The sequence below is a fragment of the Paramacrobiotus metropolitanus genome, unplaced genomic scaffold (genome assembly GCF_019649055.1).
Source record: "Paramacrobiotus metropolitanus isolate TYO unplaced genomic scaffold, Prichtersi_v1.0 Parri_scaffold0000217, whole genome shotgun sequence".
NCBI lineage: Eukaryota > Metazoa > Tardigrada > Eutardigrada > Parachela > Macrobiotidae > Paramacrobiotus > Paramacrobiotus metropolitanus.
The window spans coordinates 45,332-70,770 of NW_026570437.1; the positions used below are offsets into that span (position 1 = coordinate 45,332).

General features: G+C 44.1%; 4 protein-coding genes across 5 annotated transcripts; 1 reads left to right on the forward strand and 3 right to left on the reverse strand.

The window, feature by feature from the left end:
* Positions 1 to 1,012: 1,012 nt before the first annotated feature.
* Positions 1,013 to 3,745, reverse strand: LOC129601175 (uncharacterized). Its single transcript, XM_055499914.1, has 3 exons — positions 2,699 to 3,745; positions 2,251 to 2,376; positions 1,013 to 2,035 (listed from the first exon to the last, which is right to left on the reverse strand). Exons 1-3 carry the CDS (start codon positions 3,473 to 3,475, stop codon positions 1,397 to 1,399), a joined length of 1,542 nt encoding a protein of 513 aa, XP_055355889.1. The 5' UTR covers positions 3,476 to 3,745; the 3' UTR covers positions 1,013 to 1,396.
* A 652-nt stretch (positions 3,746 to 4,397) lies between these two features.
* Positions 4,398 to 7,509, reverse strand: LOC129601180 (transcription factor JunD-like). Its single transcript, XM_055499921.1, has 4 exons — positions 6,652 to 7,509; positions 5,650 to 6,103; positions 5,264 to 5,432; positions 4,398 to 4,873 (listed from the first exon to the last, which is right to left on the reverse strand). Exons 1-4 carry the CDS (start codon positions 7,196 to 7,198, stop codon positions 4,790 to 4,792), a joined length of 1,254 nt encoding a protein of 417 aa, XP_055355896.1. The 5' UTR covers positions 7,199 to 7,509; the 3' UTR covers positions 4,398 to 4,789.
* Positions 7,510 to 8,326: 817 nt separating this feature from the next.
* On the reverse strand, positions 8,327 to 11,296 carry LOC129601181 (BTB/POZ domain-containing adapter for CUL3-mediated RhoA degradation protein 3-like). The gene is made up of 5 exons (XM_055499922.1): positions 11,049 to 11,296; positions 10,867 to 10,965; positions 10,298 to 10,434; positions 9,717 to 9,880; positions 8,327 to 9,191 (listed from the first exon to the last, which is right to left on the reverse strand). The coding sequence occupies exons 1-5, from the start codon at positions 11,134 to 11,136 to the stop codon at positions 8,771 to 8,773; spliced, it is 909 nt and encodes a 302-aa protein (XP_055355897.1). The 5' UTR covers positions 11,137 to 11,296; the 3' UTR covers positions 8,327 to 8,770.
* Positions 11,297 to 11,826: 530 nt separating this feature from the next.
* Positions 11,827 to 25,360, forward strand: LOC129601172 (nuclear receptor corepressor 2-like). Of its 2 annotated transcripts, XM_055499910.1 has the most exons (15): positions 11,827 to 12,422; positions 13,134 to 14,000; positions 14,385 to 14,495; positions 15,228 to 15,328; positions 15,408 to 15,572; positions 15,960 to 16,101; positions 16,362 to 16,592; positions 16,878 to 16,985; positions 17,333 to 17,438; positions 17,508 to 17,621; positions 18,211 to 18,543; positions 19,338 to 19,939; positions 20,891 to 21,329; positions 23,296 to 23,685; positions 24,252 to 25,360. In XM_055499910.1, exons 2-15 carry the CDS (start codon positions 13,191 to 13,193, stop codon positions 24,677 to 24,679), a joined length of 4,080 nt encoding a protein of 1,359 aa, XP_055355885.1. In that variant the 5' UTR covers positions 11,827 to 12,422; positions 13,134 to 13,190; the 3' UTR covers positions 24,680 to 25,360. The 2 variants fall into 2 exon arrangements, with proteins under 2 accessions (XP_055355885.1, XP_055355884.1); XM_055499909.1 differs by having other exon boundaries at positions 17,333 to 17,621.
* The last annotated feature ends 79 nt before the right edge of the window (positions 25,361 to 25,439 follow it).

Here is a 25,439-nt window from a genome sequence, read left to right on the forward strand (position 1 = left end):
CGGGAGTTTCCAAGATTGCCTTGTACCTAAATAGCGAAAATGTTTCCGATAATATGCTATATTTATTTCATTTTTTTATTATTATCTGTGAACCGAAAGTTTCACAGTAATTTGAGAAACAATCGCTTAAGCACCAGTGGAAAAGGCTACCTAATCACAGAGAAAATTTGATCTAAATTTACATCCATTGGGGCTGTCCCCATGCTCGATGCCGCATTTCCTCGTTGGATTTCGATGCTGATCCGCTGGTGAAGATATTTCGTGGCTTATTTTTCGCCGGTTGGTTTCCTAATGTATCTCCGGTCCGAATTCCGTTATCGTGCGGCAGCTTCCGATCCGAGCGCTTCAAAGCCCAGAGGACGGAATGGGACATTGGGGAGTCCTGGCCGATATTACGATATTTCTCGATCTTGCCTTGCTTCGGTTCCGATAAAATGATTACCAATTTACCGAGATACACTTTGACTTGTACAGTCTGTACATGACAAATTGACAACTATTTGTGTCGTCAATTCGCAATATTTTTGATAGCTTCAGGCTTTCATCGCTTAATTCTTTTCAAAAGGCGGCTTTTCATGGCTTAAATTAACTGCATAAATTCGGTTGTCATTTACGCATAGCATTATGTAATCAGTGGTTAGGAAGCGCACAATGGATTTCTTACGCACATCTTCTCCCGTGGGAGCAACGATTTGGCGATACAACATATGATATTTCTTGGAAAACACGTTTTTCACCGTCGCCTGATGCCATTCAGTGCCGGTGTATGCCAAAATGTCGCGGTGGATGAATTACCAGGAATGCCAAGTAGACCGCGCGGCAGTTTGAGGCCGCCTCGGTGATGCGCTTCGTGTTTCTGCAGTGACCCACGCGGGAGCAGCACTGGCCGCTCACCAACGGGATGGCCAAAGAAGAACAACCATGCACGGTCTTTATTGTAAAGGTCACGAGTGTGTAGTGCTTGCATTTTGGGTAATCTGTCCAGTTTTTATAATTCCCAGTAATACTGAGGTTAAAATACAAGAAAAACACATAACAGAAACCTAAGAAATAAACCTAATAAGCCTAAGAAACCTAAGTAAACCTAAGAAACACTGTTCCAGAAAAACGTTATTAGAGAGGTCTTCACAGAGATTTAATTCTTGCTCTTGAGATCGAGTGTCGGTAAACGAATTAGCTATTAGTTACGTAAGCTCATCAGCTTAGAGATAAATGCAAAACATACTACAAAAATCGTACACGCTCGATGCAGCGTTCGCTGTCGCGTGCTCCGAAAGATATTCGTTTCGTTTGTTCACACTCCAAACTCCAAAGTGGAAACGCATATGCATACATTGGCGTGAAAACAGTTTTTGCGATTCCAATTTCCGCGGAATTCCGTCTACACCAGTTACACCTATGGGTTGAACCGTCGAATTCCGTCAATAATCCGCAACACCGCCAACACATCAACGAACAGACCCCGCGCGTGTTCCGTTAATTTCCACTGGCAGTCACGTATCCCGTAATCCCTCCGTAGCACCCCTTCCAGCCATACCAGATCATCCGCTCCCTCGCGTTGCCGCTGCTGTAACACCAGCTTGACGTTGCGCAGAACTAACCGCTGACACACCGTCGACCACGGCAACGTGTTCCGCCATTTATCCACATACAGATCGCGCGCCAGCACCTTGGTATCGGTTACGACAATGCACGGCACCCGGGTTTGGAGACCCCGGAGCATGTCGAAGACCACGTTGAAGAAAGACACAGTGAACTCCCGCACGTGCGTCCCGTTGGTGATCAGCAGGAGCTGGGTGTTCGGGTTGATCGTGTGGCACAACGCATAAGGCAGTTTGGCCCGGGGATACTTGCCTGGGTCGATTATAACGGTGGTCAGCATGCCGGCGGTGGCAATCCCGTTCCATTTGGTGCATACACGGCGGCACGTCATCTGTTGGTTGACCGCTAGACAGGAGAGGATTTCCGCCGTGATGCGCGGTGTCAATTCGGACACTAATGGGTCTGACGAGCGACTTAGCGCAGCCGATTTAGCCTGCAAAAGACTGAGCTAGCCTATATGTATATCGCCATCCAAGCATAATTCATAATTAACTTATTATGCGGGCGATCACAGTAGTTCAGCGCTAAAAATATATTCCGTGTTTTTTTTTTCTTTAGATTGTGATTTTGAAGTTGTTTGAACGGCTTCACTTGGACACCCCGGCCTAAGACGAAACATAACTCATTGGTTATACCATAGCGACTTACTTTAGTTGGCTTTTTCGCCGGCGTGCCGCCGGCAACGTCCAGAGATCGTTTCGGCACCTGATTCTGTTTCGGTTTCGGTTTCGGAGAGTGTCTAAACTTCTCCACAACTTCACGTAGCTTACTCATCTAAAACTCCAAGCACATTTTGTGAAAATGCTTTAAAGATACAGATACCAGATTTAAATGAGCCTTAATGAAGTGCTTCGAATTTTCTCGATTAATGCATATCACTGATATGCACTGATATGATATCAGTCACCTAAAGCAAATGTTTTGTCAACATAAACTTTTCCAATAGCGTCGTAAAATATTTTTACTGCACGGATTTGACTACGGTAATTGGATAATTATACATATTATCCTAATAAGAACTACCGTTAACAACGGCCGAACGTCTGAAAGCAGGCGCAGGGCCTCAGTGAACGGTTATTGGCATTTCCATACTCACCACTTCAGTATCGGGCATCGGTGTCTCCTGGTGGGACAGGTAGACGAGGTCCAGCCACCCGGTCTGTCCTGGACGGAGCCCGACGCTGATGCTGCTGGTGGCGGTATGCCAGGCCGTGCGGAACGCCGCCCCGGCCTGGATCAGAAGGATCTGTTGGGAGGCGGCCATCAGATGCTTATCCATGACAGGCACGGCGTGTCGCCAGTAGCGCAGCCGCTCGGACGGGTAGGGGACCCACCCGTCCCCGTGCTCCACCGGGGGGACGCGCCGCACGCGCTCCGGCCGCACCACCGTGCGCAGCGTCTCCCCGCCCGGGAGGTGGATGGCCACACAAGCGTACTGGGCGTCCTCCCCCGCCAGGAAGGTGGAGGGGTACCAGTACCACGGCTGACCGGGGACGAACTTCAGCGAGCGGAGCACCCCCCGACAATACGTCGTGTAATCAGGGGCGGTGCAGTAGAGGGTTAGGACGGGGGTCCCGGGGGTCGGGGGCGCGGGGGAGCAGGGCCCCCGCCATTCCAGGCACTGGCAAACGGGCACGCTGACTTTGTTCTGACCCGTCACGCCGAAGTCAACGAGGAAATCGCCGTTCGCCGCCAGATCGCGGATGATGCCGTGGCGCACTAGGCCGTTGGTGTCGTCACGCAGACCGACCACGCCACAGCGATACAGGTTCCGTATGAAATCCATTTTTCTCAAGGTTGTCGCTATGTTCGCGACATGCGCAGGTGGTGCGGTGGCCGTTGGAACAACCGACGAACCTGACGTATCGTTCATAATTAGTTTCTTTAAGAGCAAACAGACCACACAGAAATTTTAGTCCAAGATTAGGCTTAGATAGCGCTGACTACGGGTGCAGTTCCCGAAGCCACCTCGGGAAAGATGGAAAAGGGGTCCTTTGACCAGTGTCCAGGCGGATATGCGCTATCCAGAGCTAAGATTAAGATCAGCATGAAAATATGGCTCATATACTGTAAATTGGTATATAGCAAATGGGGTGACATGGAATTACTGCCCATCTTTCTAAACGTTTGCTTTGGCGATTACTTTTTTTGAATCTGGTGCAGCTGAATGAGGCCATGCGATGGCACTGGCAGTTCAACAGCAGTTCCACTTGCATTCTCAAACTGGCAACCGTAGATGGTTGCCGTGCCGACATGACGGTTTATTGGCAGCCGCCCGGTCAATCGCTCTCTTGTGTGTGCGCGTCTCGCCGGAGTTTTGAAAAATAAAAACAAATAAAATGCTTTCCGACGAAGTTTTTAAAAAATGGGTTGATTACATGAAGACTGGCCACTGGAGAACCAAAAAATCACATGTTGCGTCACTTCAGCACATAGTACACTTATCTAACCTCTTACCGACACAAAACGTTTCCTGAACACAGGCTGCGTTACCCCGCATAAAAGCAACACTGATTTTCTGCTTCGGGAACTTAGTGGACCGTTTCTCTTGATGAAAAAGCAACTTTCAGACTCGAGCGCAACATCCGGTTGAGTAAAATACGTATACAAACAGGTTCACCGAGAGACCTGCTTTCTAATTTTATCCATATTATGAAAATGCCCGGAATGCGAAAAACATTTGAAGTCGAGTAAAATTTATTTGACTGTAACCGCGCCACTGTAACGTAACATCTACCCAATGTGCTTGACTTTTTGTAAACAAAACAACTCTGTGTGTCGCGGAAGAGCATGAGCATAGAGAATGAGTTCAAAACACATATGTCAAAACGCAAAAACCGCGGAAAAGGGAAACGTAATTCCACGACAACCACCATTTATCCCAAACCGGAAGAAAAATTACCACAACGCCGCATCCGAGCCACCGCGACCGAACCACAACCCGGATGAACCCGGATGCGCGCGGCAACAAAACTGTAAATCTAAGACGAAAAAAATAACTCAACGGTCCTCGGTTTTTAAATCAGCATGCGATCCAAATACTGTACAACGCGCGCGGGGATTACGTAATATGCATCTCTTCTTGCCGACTGTAAATTCTTTGTAACTCTTTTCTTGTTGACTGGGAGAGACACCATCACACCAACGGACCGAGAGAAGACCACGGTGAATTTTCCAAGGGGGAATGCTATTTCTCGGCGCGGGCAGACTCAGCCAGCAGGCTGTCCACCGACCGTCGCAGACTCTCCGACATATCAAAATGACATCCATTCTGCAACGAACATCCACCACCATCAAGCCCATAATTTTTAATATTTTTATTCATATTTTAAATTTTTTTTGGTGAAAATTTTCTTCAGTCTTCTATTTGTTAACAATTTATCTTGCATGAAAAGGTTTACCGAAATATTTTCTAAACCTGTTGATAATCTGTACGAGTATTAACATTTATTTATATATAAAACGCCTATTTTCATCTATAATTTCCAGACATTAGGAAAGGTCACCGAGTACGTGTGCCTGTTACGATTCTTAAGTTTAAAACATCGAAGCTATACACAACATCTTAATACAGATTATCATAGATTCATAACAATATATTTATAAAATCGTTATTCAAATACTGGTTAAGATTAATACGGGAAGAAAGGTCACTGCGTACCTGTACATGCAGGGCCACCTGCTTCTTCATGGCGGCGATCTGTCGCCGCAGATTATCGGCTTCTTTTTCCAGCGCTTCATTGTCGTCCCGCACCTTATTCGCCTGCCCGCTCAGCTCATCGATACGCTCCAGTTTCCGCTGGCGACAACGCGCCGCCGCCAGACGATTCCTGCCAAAAGCGCAACAAAAAAGTTTTACCTACATTTTAAATCAACTTAATTTAACTAAATACGCAGTATTTAGACAACTGTCTGATAAATAACTTTCAAAATTACATTACTTTGTTAAAATTTAATTAAAAAGGAATTTATTAAGTGAATTTATTAAGAACTGAAAATCAACTGAAAACTAGTGAATTTATTAAGAATTTTAAAACTGTCACTGACCGTTCGCGTTTGCGGGCCCGACGATGCATCCGCTCCTCGTCCGAGTCCATATTGTCCACCTGCATGGGCTCCTCGGTGGTTTCCATGTCCAGCTCCTCGCTGTCCTCACTGTCGTGGCGCCGCCGCCCCGGGTGGTGCAGGGAGCTGGAGCTGGCCGGCCGACTGGGCACCCGCTGCCCCTCCGACACGGACGGCGACAGGGAAGCCGACGGGGAGTAGGGCAGCGCCTCGGCGGGCGCCGGCGGCGGCGGGGGCTCGCTGGATTTGGTGGGACGCCGGCGCCCACGGGAGGCGGCGGGCGCCAGGATGGTCAAGGGCCCGGCGGCGGAGGTGGGGGGAATGATGCTGGTGGGGGAGATGGGCGATAAGACGATCTGCGGGAGGAGCGGCACCGGCAGACTGCTGCCGTGCTTCAGACCGCCCAGGCCGGTAGTCAAGTGGGCTGGCAAGATATCTGTAACAAATTTATTCGCTTAAACTTCCATTTCCCAGAATTATTTCGCTTTACATATATGCGAAATTTTAATACAGCTTCTCATCAGATTTTCTTCAGCCTATTTCGTTCCAATGAGATCCTTATTTTTTTAAAATTTATTCAATTGTTTATTTTGGTCCTGCGTGTTGTAGCTTTATTTTCCTTTCTTTTAATTCCGTGAAATAACTATAACTACAGTATATAATTTACTACCGGTTTCAGCACTTTGTTTTCGAGAAACAATTTTATTCTGAAAATAATTCCGATTTAATTCCTTCGATAATTCTAAATGAGTTCGCAGAATGTCAAAATACAATAAATGATACCGCAATAAATTCTAACTTCTGAACAATTTTATTACATTTACTCAATTTCGCTATGCTGTGTCATGTTAATGGATATTTATTCTTAAATTATCATTTTAAAAAATATTAATTCATTTGAGTTCCACTTTATTATGATATTTCTTCGAATTTATTTTACAGTTACAGTGTGCAGTAGTTTCAGTTTTAAGTAAGTACACTCACTGCTTTGATTTGGTCCATGGTGCGCCTTGTTATTATTCTCCGACTGGGAATGCGCCGGCACCGGGCTGGACGGGATGTGCATGAGGAAGGGCGCGGCGAGCGGCACCGGCAGGGGGAACCCGTACGCCGTGTAGGGGCTGGGCGGGCCCCCGGCCAACACATTGACGAACCCGCTCTGCACACTATTAATCGCGTCGACAAACCCCTTGGCGTACATCTGCTGCTGCTCCTCCGCCACACTGACCGGCGTCGCCCCGCCAGCCGCCCCGGGGCTCTTCTGCATCCAGTTCTGTATGATCAAGCGCTCCAGCTCCGGCGAGGAGATCTGCAGCTTCCGCACGTCCGGGGAGCTCAACAGCGGCGCGGAGCCTCCGGGGGAGAGGCCCGGGGTGCGCATATTGGGAATGGGGATCAGTTGGGGCAGGTCCAGCGTTAGGCGGCGCTTGCGCGCGGCGATATCCAGGGCGTCGTCGCCGCCCGGGCGGGGTCGCCGCGAGGGGCGGGGCGCCGCCGGGTCGGGGGACCCCGGGGGGTCGTGGCGGCTCATACTGCGGGAGGGGGGATGATGAAATCAAGGAGAAACAACGGACCAGATGGTGGGAACATGGACGGTTGGATGTAAACGCTCAACCGCCCCGATAAACACTAGTTCCACAGACGTCCATGTACACACCGCGGTGTCCCTGATGAGGCGAGGGTTTGAGCAAGGATGGGTGAGAAATACGGTGTATACGGGAGATTGGCGCAAGATAAACACGCATTTGGGTTGCGGTTTTCCGCATAAACTGATTGGAAAAGCAAAGTTGCCTATGATAACATCGCTGCATAGCGTTGCATAGCGCGCGCAAACACAGAGACAGACAGAGAGAGAGAGACTGAACAGAGAGGGAGAGAGAGAAAAGACGTAGTACGATGATTGTACGATAAAGCACACACAGCTGCAGCGGATATGCGCGGCGCCAGTGTGATTCATAAACGGCTTTTTGGCTGCCGTTTTCAGCGTAGCGCTGGCTAGAACGTGATCCGACAGCGTGACTCAGCCGCGCCCCGTTCTGAGTTAAAGCCGCGCTGCAACAACGGCCGCGCATTACTGTAGACACGTAAATGCGGCGGCCGATAAACATTTTATTCACAAGCAAAAGCTCGCGGTTAAACGCAGCAAAATTCGAATATTCAAACCAAAGTCCATGATGTCCTGTTTTCTTTGTGACGTAAGTACTGCCTGTGTCGAGTGTCAGTGCACATATCTGCCTAAATATTTTATACTAATGTTCTGCTGGTCTGTGTGATAATAAATAATGGTATTTCAATTAATTAAAATAAATTAAATAACTGAATATTTAGTTTAATTTCTAGATTTCTATGAATTATCAAAATGAATTTTATTTTGTTTTAAATGAATATATGTAATTCATATTATTTATTTATTTCGTTAAATAATTAAATTTCTGAACTTCTAACCACACAGTGAAAATTTATATTAATCAAATTCATATCACCGTCCATAAACCGCTTACAGGGCATTAAATTTTATATCTCCCAACCCGTTTATTTTATTCCAGCTAAATTTGTTCCAAACAACCTGCCAACTAGACATATTATACTGGCGATGCGCGCATAACTTAATCGAAATAATTTAAATTTTTTCCGAGGAAATTGTATTCATTCTTGTTAAAAACTTAAGGAACGTAATTAAAATTCCAGTGCGTTATTTCTCTGTAATTACACAGCGCGGATCTTTTTCCCAGCATTCTGGCTCACATGTGTAATTAAACATTCTCTACAATTTAAAACATTAACCGAAAATAAACTAAATACGATTTTTTGCGAGCAGATAAGACATTCCATTATTTATAAAAAAAACTAAAGCCTAATTTACGCGAGCCAGAATTTTTTTCTTCACTGGTTCTTAAAATTAATCCATTTAAGCAAACCCACCAAAATCCCCAACAGCAACAAAAGAAGCCAACACAGGAGAAAATTTCACCCATTAAAAACAAAAAAAACGAGCAAATAAAAATCCTCTTTTGTGCGAAATAAATCGCCCCGCCTTGCGAATATTTTCCCGAAAACAAGCGAAGCTATCGATAAACAAATTAAACCGCTGGAAATGTCGGAATCAGCTGTTGTTGTTGACCGCCCGCGGGGCGGCGGGCCCCGCCAACCGCCGCACCACCTGCACGTTGGCGGAGTTGACGGAGCAGGAGCGGTCGTCGTCCTCGTCGTTGTAGTTGACGCGCTGCCGGCTGCGCGTGGCCTGCAGTAGTTCCGTGTCCACGTTCTGCTCGTACAGGAGAATATTCAGGGATTCTTCCAGAACCCGCGCTTCGGGGAAATCCACCTTGGTGTGCTTGCGGTCCGACGCGTAGACGATGGAGGTGCAGCAGACTTCGGCCACTTTCTTCCCGTGCCCGAAGAAGGACCAGCAGCAGATCTCCGCGTTACTGATCACGTCTTTCAGGAAGAGGATGCGTCCGTTGAAGCGCAGGCTGAGTTTGTCGAAGAGCTCGATACTCTTCAGCAGGTTATCGTCCGATGTCCTGCAAGGACAGGTTTACTGAATTAATTTTGCAGGAATAAATTTTTATATTTTATATCTGATCTAAGAGTGAATAATAATTTATTAGTTCATCAAGATATAATTATTATTATAATTTTACAATTCGGTTTAAAGTTTTATCATACACTTAACAGTGCAAATTCGCTTTCATTTAACCATCGATTTTAACTTTTTTTATCTAGAACTGGTCAAACAATTCACTAATCTTTAACAGATTCTCATCCGAAGGTCGCAAAGACAGATTTATTAAATAAATTCTGTGGAAATAAATGTTCAGATTTCAAACCCGATCGAAAAATATTTTTCACCTATTTAAACTTACTAGTAATTAATTTTACAGTTAAATTACAATTTCGAGATAGTTGTAAAACTGCAAATTAATTTTTGGTTCATGCAGTTTTATTAATTTTTTGGATATACACATATATCTCAAAAACCAGGCGTTCAAGCTTTTAAAAGCACTGGTGAGAAATAAACTAATAAATTAACGCCGCCAAACACTTACACCGTGTACGAGTATTTGTTGTGCCGGTTGACCTGCAGTTTGATTACGGGCTTCTTGGTGTTGCTGATCAGGAGATTTTCTTCGCGCGGCGACGTGATCAGCGGCACATGACACATCGGGGACGTTCGACACTGCAGCGCCGACTCGCATTTGCGAAGAAGCTCCTGCAAACCAACGTACGAAACTATGAATGATTGCGTTGAAATGTTTGCACAACGACTACCTCGTCGATGGAAAATGTAGCGTTGCGCGCGCGCGAAAACGTGCGGTAAGCGGGTGCGCGGCAACATTAAACGTCTAACACACTAACACGAAATAAAAAAAAATCTATAATAAAAATCGCAAATATAAAATCGATCAATATACAGTAAAAATGATAATAAACCAAAAATTATATGATAAGCAGTGAAAAAGGGACAATCTGTTAAATACACGTTTGATCAATGAAAGACTGGATAAAACAAATAATTCAAACGAAACGAACCAACGCCTACGACTAGGTGATTCAGCAAATAGTAAAAATAAAACGGTCAAAACGATACACAAATATCCAAATGGATGCCCGATCGGCCGATCCTAACCTCGCACAAATAATATTTGGCTTCGTGATACAGCTCTTCAATTTCCGTCGGGCCGGAGGGCAGCGGGACGTCGCCATCCCGCAGCCAATTTAAAATCGTTCCAAAGTGTTTCCCACACCGATCAATCCGCACAAAACCTGTCCAACACATGAATTTCTATGATTATTTACACACTCAATTTATTTGTCAAGTGATTTTTACGCTTCACGGTTCCACGTAATACCAAATTTAAAAAACTATGTAAACCCTCGTTTATTTGTTAATTAAAATTTAAGCTTAATGGCTCCACCTTCCACGTACTACCAAATTAAAAAAATGCAGTTTCCAATTAGAAAAATATTAGGTTATTACTGATCAATTTTCCCAGGGTTTGTGTTAAGCTCCAAATTCGCTTTAATGGAAAGCACAATACCAATAGCCACTTTTCTACGTTTCATCCTGGTTAGCATCAGCACACCAAGGGCAACGGCGATTTACGTACAGTATGTACCACGAATAATGACGAATTTATTCAAACGGAGGCTTCATTTTTTTAGAATTATATTAGTGCAGTGTATTCGAGCTCATACCTTCGGAATCCTTGCGGAATCCCATGGGAGTGGTGAACATGGTCTTCAGCATGGTATCTTTCGATGCCAGTGTGTGGATGGTGGTGATGTGCAGCGTCCCTGCAACACCGACAATTTCTTCTTCCTATCTTTATCAACGGAACGCTGACTAAATATCCCCCATTCTAAACCATAGGTTTTACCTCCGACATTCAGTTTGACGTAGAAACCCCGTCCATCCCCGTTCTCCGATGCCTCCGATCCGCTCGGAGATTTCTCATGGAAATCCATACTAAAAACGCTCTTCTCCGCTATTGCGCAGATTCTTCACAAGTTATCACTTATCAGAATAGTGAAAAAATTCTCATTAACACGACTAATAGCTGTGACAATCACAACAAAACTTGTTGCAAGCAAAACAGCAAACTCACGAAAATGAGAAAATCCAAAATTTGATTTCGCCATGTGCTGATTAGTGATGGCGGAGAAGTGGCGTGCCGAGCTTCGATATTGAGGGGTTACATTAAAAAAATTAAAAATTGGGAATAATTCTGTAATTCGAAAGCAACGCAGTTACAACATCAGCAATTTTGTTCTGGTTGAAAAAATAGAATTCTCAACAATGCCGATCGTAAAATAAAGCAATAGTTTGCTGAATAGATAGAGAAATATTTTTCATTAAAAGTTTCATGCTTAGTCTGATTTGGGAATTGTCCGCCCCATGCTGTAGGTTCGTTACGCCGCTGGCGCAGCGCAACACATCAAACACGCTGGAACGTGACGACAGACCGAGACAGCGTGACTCAGCCGCGCCCCGTATGCAGCCGTGCACGGCGACGCGCCGACGCCATCACAATCGCCACCGCGGTCCGAATGGCGCAATGTGCAGCGGAAATGCCCGTGCGCCGAGTTGTTTTCAACTTTCTCTCTCTCTCTCTCTCTCTGGTCTCTCTCGCTCGGCCCAACCCACTGGCAGGCAGACTGGCTGCGACGGAAATTTTTGATTTTGGCATGCTGCGCGTCCAAGAACCAATTTTTCGAGAAGCCCGTGTGTGTGTGTTCTCGCGTTACTTTTTCGAATTACAACCCGAATATTATTTTATTCCTGTATCCTGTTTTATTTATGGACCTTTCAGTCTTTCAGCCAAAGCCTGAATATTGGTGTGGATCGTTTTTAATTTATTCCAGTGGTTTGCGTTGGTCGCGCGTGGTCCGCGCAGAGAAACTGAGCCCCTGTTTGTGATTTATTCGCTGACTGGCGAGAATTCGAATGTCGCGAGACTGTTGTTCTTTGGTCAGTGGATGTTGTTGTGCAATACGATTGAGTAGATGCGTTGTCATTGGATTGGTCTTCCCATCCAGGGAAATGCATGGTGATTTAGATCGCTGCAGCAAATTTTGAATTGGATTCTGGAATCACGAGCCTGCTAATGCTATCGACATTTTGCCAGCACACTGACGGTGGAATTTGGTGATGTTAGGATTGTTAGGAGCTGAACTATCCGTGGATTGAATGTGTTTTGGATTATTTTGGATGATGAGACCGTGAAAGATTGCATAATGGAATACTTGCCAATGTAAGTCCGACAAGAATAACGCGTGAGCAGTTGTCAAGTTAGAAAAGTTAAACCGGAGTAAAACGATAATGATACTCATAAAATTATAAAAATAGTAAAATATTAAAATAAATAATAAAAGACCGATAAATATTTTTTACATTTTATGGCTGGCATAAATCGCAGAAACAATCGAAATTACATATCTCCCGGCTGAATTATTCGATATTGCAGGAGTTTTTTTTTGAATCCGTATTTTTGTCCAGACGATTAAAAAGTCGAACTGGTTTTTTGTCGTTAAATTTTTCATCGTTTGTAGTTTATTGTTGTTTTTGTTTATTTTGACTGGCGGTAGCTGGGATTTACATTGATTCTGTGATTTTTTAAAATTTGCCTCGATTTAAAAATTATTAAAGTTTTTTGTCATAATTTTGTTATAAATTTCCTAGCACTTAATTACGTCTTATAGTTTTAGGCAGCATGACTGATGATAACACGAATTTTAATTTGAATTTTGTTTCGCAATTTAACTGTCCTTTAATTTAAATTTAAACAGCATCATCCAGTTCAATTTAATTGTTTGTCATAATTTCGTAATAAATTTCGTAGTAATTTATAATCAGTATTTTTCCAGGTGATTAAAAAGTGCAGCTGATTTTTCTCTGAATTTATTCTGATTACGTTTCGTCTTTTTTCGGTTTTCTGTGCTTTGACGGCGGCGATTTTTTGTAGATCTCTAGACCAATTTCTATCGATTCGCTGAAGCGTCCCTCTTCCCCGCCTGTCGCCATGAACCCCGCCTACTACCGCACGGCCAGCAGCCCCCACGGGGGCCACACGGCCCCTCCCCAGTCCTCCCGCGCCGAGCACCCCGGCGCGCCCGTCCCGGTGCCCTTCCCCATGCAGATGGCCGGCATGGCCCTGCCCATGGGGGTCGGCTACCCGCAGTACGCCGCCGCCGCCCAGGCGGAGATGATGCACCGTCTGCAGCAGGCCTCCTCCTTCGGCTTCCTCCACCCGCACCAGGCCGCCCACTTCTACCCGGGCGCCGGCTCCCCCTACCTCAACCCGGACACCTCCACCCTCCTCATGCCGCCCGCCCGCTCCGTCAGCCCGCCGCGCCGTGCCCCGCCCGCCGCCGGCGACCGGGAGCCCCGCGACCGCTACCTCCGCACCATCTCCCCCAACGAGTCCCGCTCCCCCGGGATGATCAAGTCCGGAGGGTCCGGCGGGCACCAGTACACCCGCCCGGCGTCGCCGCCCCGCCGGGAGGTGTACGCCGACGCCCGCGGCGGGTATACGCTCAAGAAGGAGCCGGGGTATCCGCCGCCGCAGCAGCAACGCGGGAGTGTCGATCCCTACCTCCGCCCGGGATCCGGCTCGGTGCTGGTCAAGCACGAGTCGGCGCCGCGGAGTAGCGCGGCGGAGTATGCGCCGCGGTTGGAGGCCATCTCCCCGCCGAGTGATGAGAACAGTGAGCTGGATAAGAAGTGCCAGGCGGTGGAGAGCGAGATCCGGGCGCTGGAGAGTACGGTGCACACGTGCGAGAAGAATATCGACCAGTGGCAGGCGGAGCTGGCCGCCGCCGAGGCCAAAAAGGTGCGATTGAGGAACGGCTTTCCCTGTTGAATTGTTGAATAAATAGCGAATTATTTAAATCATTTACTTATTATTATCAGTAAATATTGATTTGTTAGACGAATATTACTGGAGTAAATGCTGAGTAATTAAATAAATCGAAATATTATTACTATATTATTTGTTAAATAAAAAAGATATCAATATCACTGGAATAAGTAATGGGTAGATAAAATAAAATTAAATGTTATTATTGGTCAAATAAATGAGTAGGAGTATTACGGAAATAATATTGGTTAAATAAAGAATGGATATTACTGGAATAAATATTGGTTGAATATAGAATAGTGATTTTGGTTATGTTGCAGGATAAGTAATGCGAATATTGGTTTTTGTGTGTTTCAGGAGGATTACGAACGGCAAAGGAAATCCCAAGCGGAAACCGCCCGTCCCAACAGTCCCGAGTCGGAGGTGAACTCAGCGGATATGCTGCGTCGCATCATCGCCGAGAATCGCGTAGGTCTTTTTATTTTCAACAATTATTTTCCGCACTCAAGTAGTAGTTTTTATACATTTTAATTTATTTTCGGTTCTCATTATTTTGTTTTTTAATCATTTTTTTTATCGTCTCTGTGTTTTTGTTCAGAATTGTTTTTGGTGATGATTTATTTTTTAATGTTTTTGACTGGTGTTTATGTTAATTAGTTGAGGTTAATTAGCCTTTTTGAATTATTGGAACACACTGGTAAATCGTTGAGGAAACGTAGTACCGTGGCCACATATGCCCTTGGGTTGTAGTGGTAGTGACTAATTGTCATGTGATTAATGAACTGTTCATAAACGCCATACGCGTCCTTCGATAGTTCTGTATTTGTCTTTAATTCAACCAAAAAATAAGCATTAATTTAGAAGCAGATGTTCAGGACTGTGGAACACACCAAAAACATTTTCTCGATCAATTCCCTTAATTTCTGTTTATTTTCTTCGGTCGTGAGAAACTGGAATTTTGTTCTGAAGAAAATTAACCATTTTTTTTTCTATTGCTTTCGTCTTCTCTGGGCGTCTGAGATGAGACAATTAAATTAGCGTCACTGTTGAAAAAATTGTCAGTTTTGTTATTTTTGGAAAAATAGTTTCTTAATTAATGTGCTAGTGCCTAATTTCTGAATTATTTGGGGTACGAAATAATTTGTTAAGATTTATTTATTAAAGGAATTTCTTAAAAAATTTGAAATGTTGATGTTGCAGCGCATCGCGGAATCGGAGCACGGACTGGCCGGGAAGCGGTTCGGCATTGTGGTCACGGCGTCCACGCACAACCACCATCCCTCCAGCTTCGTCGATGTGGTGTCAGTATCCTGAAAAATTCATCTGTTATTTTTTCCTCTTTGCAGATTAATAATATTGAATATTTACTGGATTTTTCAGTCTGGCATCCAACTACCAGAAGCAGCGTGCCGGCATCATTCTCCGCTTGAAGAAGGACCGGCAGGCCAAGCAGATCCGCGAGCGCTACTTGAAAGAACGCTACAAACAGCTGTCGCAGGCCTACCTCAGCCGGCTGGAGAAGACGGAAGGCAATCCGAAAAAACGGTACATTTTTTGCACAAATAAATGTTCAGTTTTTTTTCGCAGGAAAATAAAATAAATTGAAATTTAAAGAAAGCATGATCCGCAGATTCTCTGCGGGCTGAACGTTTGCATGATAATTACTGTTTCTGTTAAATTAATGATTAATTTATGTTGAATTAATAAGGAGCGAAAAAAAGGAAATTGAAAGTTTTTCTTGGCTGTGCCGTGGGAAGCAGCAGTTGTCAGTTTTATGTATCTTCCGTGCGCTCCTGTTGCCACAGTACTACGATATACCGGTGGATGTAGCTCTCGCTTGCTGCGTCTGTCGATATGCGTCAATGCTTTGTTGATTATTTATGCGTAAATGCTCAGCGCATTAATTATCTCCTGCATTATTTCTTGATGTAGAACACGTGAAGCGAAAATGCGGGAATACTACGAGCGGCAGTTCCCCGAGATCCGCAAGAATCGCGAGGATAAACTGCGCGATCTGCGGATGAACCGTGCCAAAGGCGATCCGGAGCCCGATCTGTCCAACCTGGACGAAAACGCAAGTTTCCTGATTAATTTTGAATTTATTTCCAGTTAATCTGAATTAATTTGCATGGATAATTTGAATTAAATTCGGTTTTACTTTGACTAATTGAAATTGAATTCATTTTTTTTAAAATAATGTTTTGGCAAATCATGAAGAAGATTTGCAACGGGAGAAAAATTTAATTTACTGGGAATAATCGTGGAAAAATGAGTAATTAATTTAAATTAATAAAAAGATGGTAAAAATATTCAGAATAAATTGTAATGTTGCAGGATATGGAGAAGTACTACCGCAACGCGGTGTTGGTGCCGATGCTGCTGGACGCCAAGGACCGGTCGCGGCACTTTTACGACCGCAACCGGCTGGTGGAGAATCCGGCCCGCGACTACAAGGAGTCGGTGTCCAACTGCTTCTGGACGCAGGAGGAGAAGGACATCTTCAAGGACAAGTACCTGCAGCGCCCCAAGGATTTCGGTTACATCAGCTCCTTCTTGAAGCGGAAGGTGGGTGGCGCTAGTCTTTTTTTCCATATATTTTTTGACGATATTAATGATTTAATAAATTTCATTTTTTATTAACCAAGTAAATTACAATATTTTAATGATTTGCAATAACTTAAGAGTGCAGACCGATTAATCATAATTATTGATAATCATATTATTTTATACCATTTTTATCGTGATAATTCTGTAGTCCGCTTTGAAATTATTTTGTTAATTAAATGAAATTTGTTTTATCAAATAAGGGTCTGGACTGTGGAGTTTATCCAGCTTTATGTGTTTGTACAGAGTACGCAGGATTGTATACAGTATTACTACCTCACCAAGCGCAAAGAGAATTACAAGCAGATGGTCAAGAAGCAGAAGGCCTTCCGGATGCGCCGCGGCCCCAATAAGGTGCGGTTAATATTGTCAGTTGAAAAAAATGCATTGTCTTTACGGAATGTTATTGTTATGAATAAACTGTACTAGCAGACCAGCTGACTGCGGAAAAATAATTTGAAAGTGCATAATGCATAGGACCTTATGAAATTTTTGTTGGAGTGGTGTAGTAAACTATATTCGCGTATTACTTCCGCAGTGTGCCACTTCACTACGAAACCCTTGATATGTACATGAACATGCCGTGCAGTGATGGGCCATTTGTTTTCTTGGCAAATTGTCCTTTTTTGACGGATTCATTTTAATTTATTTTAGTCCGGATATATGTCAATTTCAGCGTGTTATTTTTTGGTACTGTACAGAGGCTGCAGTCGCTGGAGGAGCCGGTGACGCCGAGCAAGATGGCGCTGAACACTTCGCTGCTGTCCAACAGTATTATGGACGTGGATGAGAATATTCAAGCCATTAGTACGTCAGTTTTTTTCCGAAATAATTTAGCGATTTGTATGCTGATGGATGTGTTTGTCCTCGTTGTAGCCCTGACGATTCTGTGTCCGGCGCGGAAATGCCAAGCCGGTCGACGCGCCATCAAGCGGCTGTTCAAGACACCCTCCGAGTTCCCCAATTTCGCTCACACATCACGCCGTCTCGGTACGGCAGGTTTTTTGGAAATCTGTTTTAATTGCACTACCTAGTTAATAATTTACTGTTAACTACAGATTTAATGCCAAATTATTGTAATTACAAATTAATTTTTTACAGATCGGTGCAAATTAAGTCGGGAGGTTATTTACCATGAATTCGACACTTTTAATTACACGTTTATTCACAATTTCACAGTATTAATTTGAGAATTATTCAGACAGATCCTGCACATTTCATGTAGGTTAATAGAAAAAATAATTCAGACTAATAATTTCAAATTATTAATGCTAATAACTACAGAAAAATTTAGACTATTAATTCTAGAACATTTCATACAGATATTTGCGAATTAATTCAGGTTAATAATTACAAACTGATTAAAGCTGTTAATTTCAAATCGATAGAAACTAGTAATTACAGAATAATTCATACTAAAAATTTCAAAATACTTACTGCAAATCAGTAATATTGGTTAATAATTGAAAACCTTACTGCGCACAGTTAGTTATAAACTCGCTGGGACCGGTAATCTCAGATTAATCCGTTTATTTTATATGCTGTAATTTAATATACTGTGTAATTGAATTTTGTTCAGAATTGCCGGACACGGCGACATCCTGCTGCAAATACTGCATCGCCTACATTGAGCGACGGCTGGGCCTGGGCAAGTGGAACGACGGGGAGGTGGAGCTGCTGAAGAAGGCGCTGCTGACGCACGGCACCAACTGGACGGCGGTGTCGAAGGCGCTGGCGCCCAAGCGCGTCCGCGACTGCATCCAGTACTACCGCGGACACGCCATGGAGCTCGGTCTCCTGTCCCTCCCGCCGCCCGATCTCCTGGCGCCCCATGACGACGAATTCTCCCCCTGGACCACCAGCTCCTCCGACGACGACGAGGACGAACCCGTCCCCATCGACAAAGTGGCCGGTATGTGCAATCCAATTAAATTACGAATTTATTTCAAATTAAATCGGGTGAAGCTTTTGGACATTTTCATATTGTGAATCTGCTGCCCGGGCAGTTCTGGTGATCCACTTGCCGGTTCTCTGGGGGTTTTCTTTCTGCTGCTTCCTATAGTATTTATGGTTTTCTGGGGTTTTTTTTCTTGATTTCTTTAGCGACATAGAGTGTGCAGCGGTCAATGACTGCATTATTTAGCGATTTTAGTGGGTTTTTTTCCAGTTTGCAGTAAATGTATGTGCAATATGTTTGGTACGGTTTCGTAGAACAGTGGCGATATTCCGCGTTGTGGACTACGCTTAAGACAGCAAAATCTAGATGAAATTACACACTAGTGACACTACTGATAGTAAAAGTTCGTTGTACAGACTTCTTAATTTTTGTATTTCGCCACCGTCTGTATATTTTAATTCTGTTTTGCTGTATTTTTTTATTGTTATTATTATTCATTGTTATTACTGTGCCGCTATGTCCTAATTTGTTATTATTTTCTGTATTTTTTAATAGTTCTTTTATATGGACTTTTAATATTATGGTTACTTTGGCATTTTCTGTTTGTTCTCAAGATCATATCTGTATTGTATATGACGATATTATTTCGTGTTTTTTTTATAAGTTTTTACTGTTTTTTACTAGGGTTATCCCGTCAGTTCTATTTTTTTGTGAAAAAATATTTTCGTATTTTTTCTTATAGAGTAATTATTTTGTCATTTTCTGTAAATTGTCGTTTTGTCATTTTCTGTAAATTGTCGTTGTTGCAGATGCCAGCCCGGTGCGGCCGGACGCCGGCAACCCGCCGCTGATCCGCTCGCACAGCGTGGACAGCAACGCCACCCTCAGCGCCGACGAGGTGGACACGGAGGAGGACACGGAGAACACCCAGCCCCCGCCCCGCCCCCTCCTGGCGCCCCCCGCGCCCCACCAATACCTGGCCGCCTTGCCGCGCGCCGCCGCCGCCGCGCACTCCTTCAGCCCCTCGCAGCTGCCCGTGCCCGCCCACATGGACCGTCGCCGCTCTCCCTTACCGCCTGGCCAAGCGCCCCAAGGGGGCAACGGCCCGGCCTGTGTCCGGGATCTGATCCACCACGCCATCGAGAAGAATCTGGACAAGGATCGGCCCGGGCCGCCGTCGAATCCGGTGGACTTTAAAAGGCAGCTGGAGTCGCAGGTGCAGATGGTGCATAAGGAGCAGCGGCGGGGAGGGGTGGTGGAGGGAGGGGAGGTGCCGGTGGCGGTGCTGGCGCGGACGTCGCAGATGGTGGATTCCGATACGCGGATGACGCCGCATTTGTTGATTCCCCGGGGGACCGGGAGGGAGAGCGCCAAATCCCCCGGGGAGACGGAGGGCGCGCGGAGGTCACAGGTGTGTGTATAAAAATTGTAGATAATGTTATATCGAAACATATAGACCAACTGTGAGAAAATATGGGAGATTTAGAGAAATAGATCGACAAAAAAAATCAGAAAAATAGAAAATATCTAGACAAAATATGGAAAATACCTGGACTAAATAAGGAAATATATGTAGACTCGTACTTATAAAACAAATATGGAGTATATAGAAAATATATCAACTAAAAGCAGCAGAGTAGGAAAATATGAAAAACAAATATCTAGGCAAAATATGAAAAAATATGGGAAACATGCAGACAAAATGTAGAAAAATATGTAGTCAAAATGTAAAAAAGTTATGGAATATGTGGAAAATATATTGACAAAATGCATAAAATATATCGATAAAAATTGTCGGAACTCCGTGGGATTTGGAAATAAATTTTTTTGAAAGCGTGCAATAAGAAAATGTAAGAAATTTTGCCTTGGAAGCCGTGCTTTGACCAGCAGAGTCGCTGGGCACACTGTGAATGAAGAAAAGGGTTTTGTGGTGTAGTGGCTCTTGGGCGTGTGTGGTGCAGCAGACCGGCTGTACACTGTCGGGTCCCATGTGCTCACCGTGATGCGGCATTGCCGCGCTGGACACCGTCAACACTGTCTGCAGTCGGTGCAGACTCCACAGCAGCCCCATGTTGGCCCGATTCTTGCCGGTGTTCAGCGCGGCAACGCCGCATCACGGTGAGAACATGGGAGAGACAGTGTAAAGCCGCGCTGCTGCACCACAGACGTTCAAGAGCCACTACACCACAAAACTCTTTTTTGTGCCGGGTTATAAACTTTCTTGGGCATGCTATATATCTTTTTAATATTATTTTTCATAAATTGTGTATATTTTGTGTATATATTGTTGTGTATATTTTTTTGTTAATTTTTTTATTTATTTTTATATGATATGTTTTACAAATATATGAAATTTGTACAGGCGCAGGCGTACCAGTACAGCACCCGGCAGAACCTGCTGACGGATTTCGCCACCAGCCGGCAGCTGCACGCCGAACAAGAAGGCAAAGGTCGCGGTCCGAGCCAGCCCTCGCCCTACACCTCCGCCGCCTACGACACCCACCCGATGCACGTGCAAAGCGCGCCGCAAGTGACGCAGCCGGATCCCCGCTTCGTGCAGCTGTACTCGCCGTACGTCGCCTACCTGCCGCCCGGAGGGGGGCTGCCGTATAACATGGTCACGCCCGAGTACATGGAGCAGCTGGCGGCCGCCGGCTTCCCGCCCGTGGGCTTGGGCGCCGCCTCCATGATGCCGGCGCTGATGGCGCAGGGCGGACAGCAGCAGCGCGGGATGCCGCAGCAACAGCAGCAGCAACAGGCGCCGCCGCAGCGGAGTATCACGCTCGGCACCGGACGACCCGGTGAGAATGCACTGAAAATATTATTCTTATTAAAATTATTATATGATATTCTTTATTGGCAGTAGCCACCAAAATAACGATAGCTGCAAGCGCTGCTACACTACTTAATAGTTAAAAATTACCCGTTAAAAAAACAATTAAGCATTACCAAAACTGTTATTATTTACTAAAATGTTTTATTGAGTTTATTACGTACGTTTTCTTGAGAGTTATTTGTTGCGAATTATTCTTAAAATGCACGAAACATTTTTGGCGGAAATGTCTACTCCTGTGGACGTATTTCTTCGGAATTGTTAGTTCTGTTTTTATTCGGAATAATTTACTGCTTTTTATTTTTCAGATTATTTTAATATTAATATTGCTGGTTATTATTTTATTTGTTGCTGTATAAAATAATTAATTAGCGGCAACAGGCTCCGCCGCAGCGAAGTATCGGCATCAGACGACCCGGTGGCAGTGAAATTAAATCATTAAATTTTAAAAAAATGTTGTTCTTTGACGTTTTATCGAGAGTTATTCAGTGTGAATTTGGGGAAAAAAAGGTTCTTTAAACGCACAGACATTTGCGCTAAAATCGCTACTCGAGAAATTAATTTTGTACTTATTTTGGTTGATTTATTTCCTTGTAGTATTATAATTATTTTAGTTGTAAAAAAAACTTATTTTAAAACTGATGATAAAATGATATCAGTGGAATATTCATATTTGCTCATTTCAGTTTCTTTTCAAGTTTTCGACATTTATTAGTGCATTATTATAATTGTAATTCAATACAATGCACTGAATAAATGCGGAAAATTATAATTATAATACTATAATGCACTAAATAAATTAATGTCGAAAAATTGAAATAAGTGTAAATGAGCAATTTTGAATATTCAGCTGAACTGCCGTGAACCAGCGTTAAAAGAGTTTGCATTGGCCGCTGTACTACAATAATTCTCAGTTTACTAATCAATACACAAGTCGGGATAATAGTTGCGTCAGCGTGTAAATCGTCGTGTTTAACACGACTCCAGCGCGGTACTAATTTTTTAACACTGATACCATGCGTAAGATTGATTGATAAGTAAAATGCATGAATACAGTAATTATTGTGCGCGTCCAGTGAAGAGGGTATCACGCGTGGGGAACCGGACGACCCCGTGAGAATGCAGTTATGAATTGTTCACAAATTTTACAATTCTGAAACAAATATTTATAGAAAATAGAATTTAATTTAAATCAGTTTTGGAAATATTCTGTAGAAATGCACAACCATTTCCACTGCAAATATTTTATGAATTTTTAATTAGTAGTTCTGTTTTTTTAATGTTTTCCAGTGGTGTAAAATTATTTTCGTGCCAATTATTATGTTATAACAATAGTTTACATATCAAAGGAAGACTTACATCAAAAAAGGTTTAATAAAAAAGTATTATACTTTAGCTATTTAGCTATATGTAATATTATACATTGTTAAATATAAGTAATAAAAAAAATTCTTTTGGATATTCTATCGTTATTCACTTTGAGATCTTGGGGGAAAGATTCTGTTGAAATGACAACCACTTTCGCAAAAATTGCTACTCGTGCTAACTGCTTTTTTTCATTCTTAGTTTCAGCGTAAGTTGCTTTTTTTCAGTCACATTAAATTTATTTTTCTTTGTGTTATTAGTATTAAAATTCTCCTAGTAAAGGGCAAGGTGAAATAAAAAATTCGAAAGAATTCTTTATTGTTGACTGTTAAACAACTTGTACGGGCGCAATGTATCATAATTTCACCAACGACTTGTGAGCCGCTACACTACCATAATTCTTCAGATAGAGCGAATATTGTTGTCCTTGGGTAAATCGTCGTGTGCAGATGAACTAATGAAAATGTCTGAGACAATTTCGAAGTAGAAAAGTAAGAATGAAATTCCTCGATAAATGGAAATTTCTACAAATTGTGTGTGCGTCCCGTGAAGAGAATCGTGTGTCGCAGGATTGCCGGGTGAGGAGTCGGAGCGGGAGAACGCCAGCCGGGACCGTATGCAGACGCTGGCGGCCAACCGCGGCCTGTTGCGGGAGAGCGAGAAGCGCGGTAAACCGGAGGTGATCACCATCGACGAGACAAGAAGAGACCAGACGTCGCCGGGCGCCGGTCAGGATATGAAGTTCTACCCGGCGGCCGGGCACCACGCTCTGATGAAGGGCGGGCAGGAGGGCCAGTCGGCGCCCCACAAGGGCGGCCGCGGCGGCGCCGAGCCCAATCCCAATCTGACGGCGGGGAGCCTGATTGACGTGATTATCACGCGGCAGATCGGCACGCGGCCGGGTCAGCAGCCGCCCGGGCCCGAGCAGAACGCGGCCAATTCCCTCTCCGTAGTGGCAGGTTAGTGGCGGTGGATTTTTTGCTGTTAATTTTTTTTCTTCTGGCAGTAAATTTTGATAGATTAACAGATTATTTAGCAGATTTAGTGTCTGCCGTAATTAAAATCATTTTTACGTTAAGTATTGTAAGAAAAATTTTAGTTAGAATAAAATTCAAATTAATGTCGGTTGAACGCAGAACTGAAAAAAAACTGTTAAAAAATTACTTGGAATAAATTGCTGATGCAACCGAAAAATTAGAACAAAATGTAAGAGTAAAATAAAATTGATAATAAAATTTGAATTAATATCGACTGAGCGCGGAGTAAAGAAATATGCGGATAAATGTTGAAGAAATATTAGGAATAAAACTGCTGATTCACCTGAAAATTATAAAAAATAGGAAAAGTGCATTGGTGAATAAAATTAAGATTATGAGTTGAAGAGCTTAAAAACAGGCGGATAAATGTGAAAAAATGAAAGGAAGAAAATTGCTGATTTTCAGCAGAAAACCTAAGAAAAATTAGAAGAAAATGCGAATAAAATTCCGAAGTGATATCGGTTGAACACACAACTGTTTTCCCACAGGCGGCAACGCCCACCTACAGCACCCCCTGCCCACCGCCGCCCACCAGCACCCGCACATGAGCAGCGGCAGCAGCAGCCGCAAACAACAACAGCGCCGCGACGAAGAAGCATTAGCCGCGTTACACAACAAGCCCTTCACCCTGGGCGAGCACATTGAGCAGATCATCGCCAACGACTTCTCCCGCAAGGACGCCCCCGGCCCGCCGCCCCCCATGGAGCTGTCCGGGCGGGCGCCCCATGGGCGTGGCCAGTCCCCTGCAGCCGCTGTCCGTCAGTCCGCTGCCCATGGGGCTGGGGATGGGGCTGGGGCCCGTGGTGTCGCTGTACCAGCCGTACTCCCCGGCCAACTGGAAGCGGCGGATGCGGATGGACGAGGGGGACAGTCCGCCGCCGCTGGCCCCGCCCCCGCCGCCCCCGGGGCCGAGTAAGGTCGTGGCGACTATGGTGGAGTATGAGCCTATCTCGCCGGCGGAGAAGGAGGAGAATTCCGATGAGGAGGAGGATGTTTGAAGCGCGGAAGATGATTTTTCTCCGGAATTTTGATTATTTCGACGAGGAAAATTGTGGAAAAATTCCGACGAGGAAAATTGCGGGAAAAAAATTAATTCCGGATGAGGAAGATTATTTTCAAATGGATTTCTTCTTATTCTGATGAGGAAAATTATGTCTGGACGCGGAATTTAATTATTCCGACTGGGAAAATGATTTTCTGGATGGATTTCTGTTATTTTGAAGAGGATGACGATTTTTGAATGGATTTTGAAAATTCTAATGAGGATTTTGAATGGTTCTGATGTCGGGAGGTTGCGGGATTTTTAAATGGGTGTCTCGGTGAATTCGGGGGGCGGGGTTCTTCTTCAAAAGGGGGGCTGGGTGTTTTTTGAATGGTTTTTTTGTTGTTGCGGTTGTCTCTGGTTTTCTCGCGATTTTAATCCGATTTTAGCATGGGCGTTATTTATGTTTAATGGTGAGAAATTCAGGGGAATTGGTGTGTCTGTTTGTGTATGAGTTTGTCTGCGGGGAATTGTGTAGATAAAGCTTCTAATTAATTCCTCGCGTTCGGCTGATGCGGTGAATGACGATTGGAATTAATCCAGTTATTCTCCAAATAAAAATATTATTATTCGATACAGCGGCAAATTTCCTTCCCGTTTGATGATGATAATAGAAGACTGAACATTAATTATC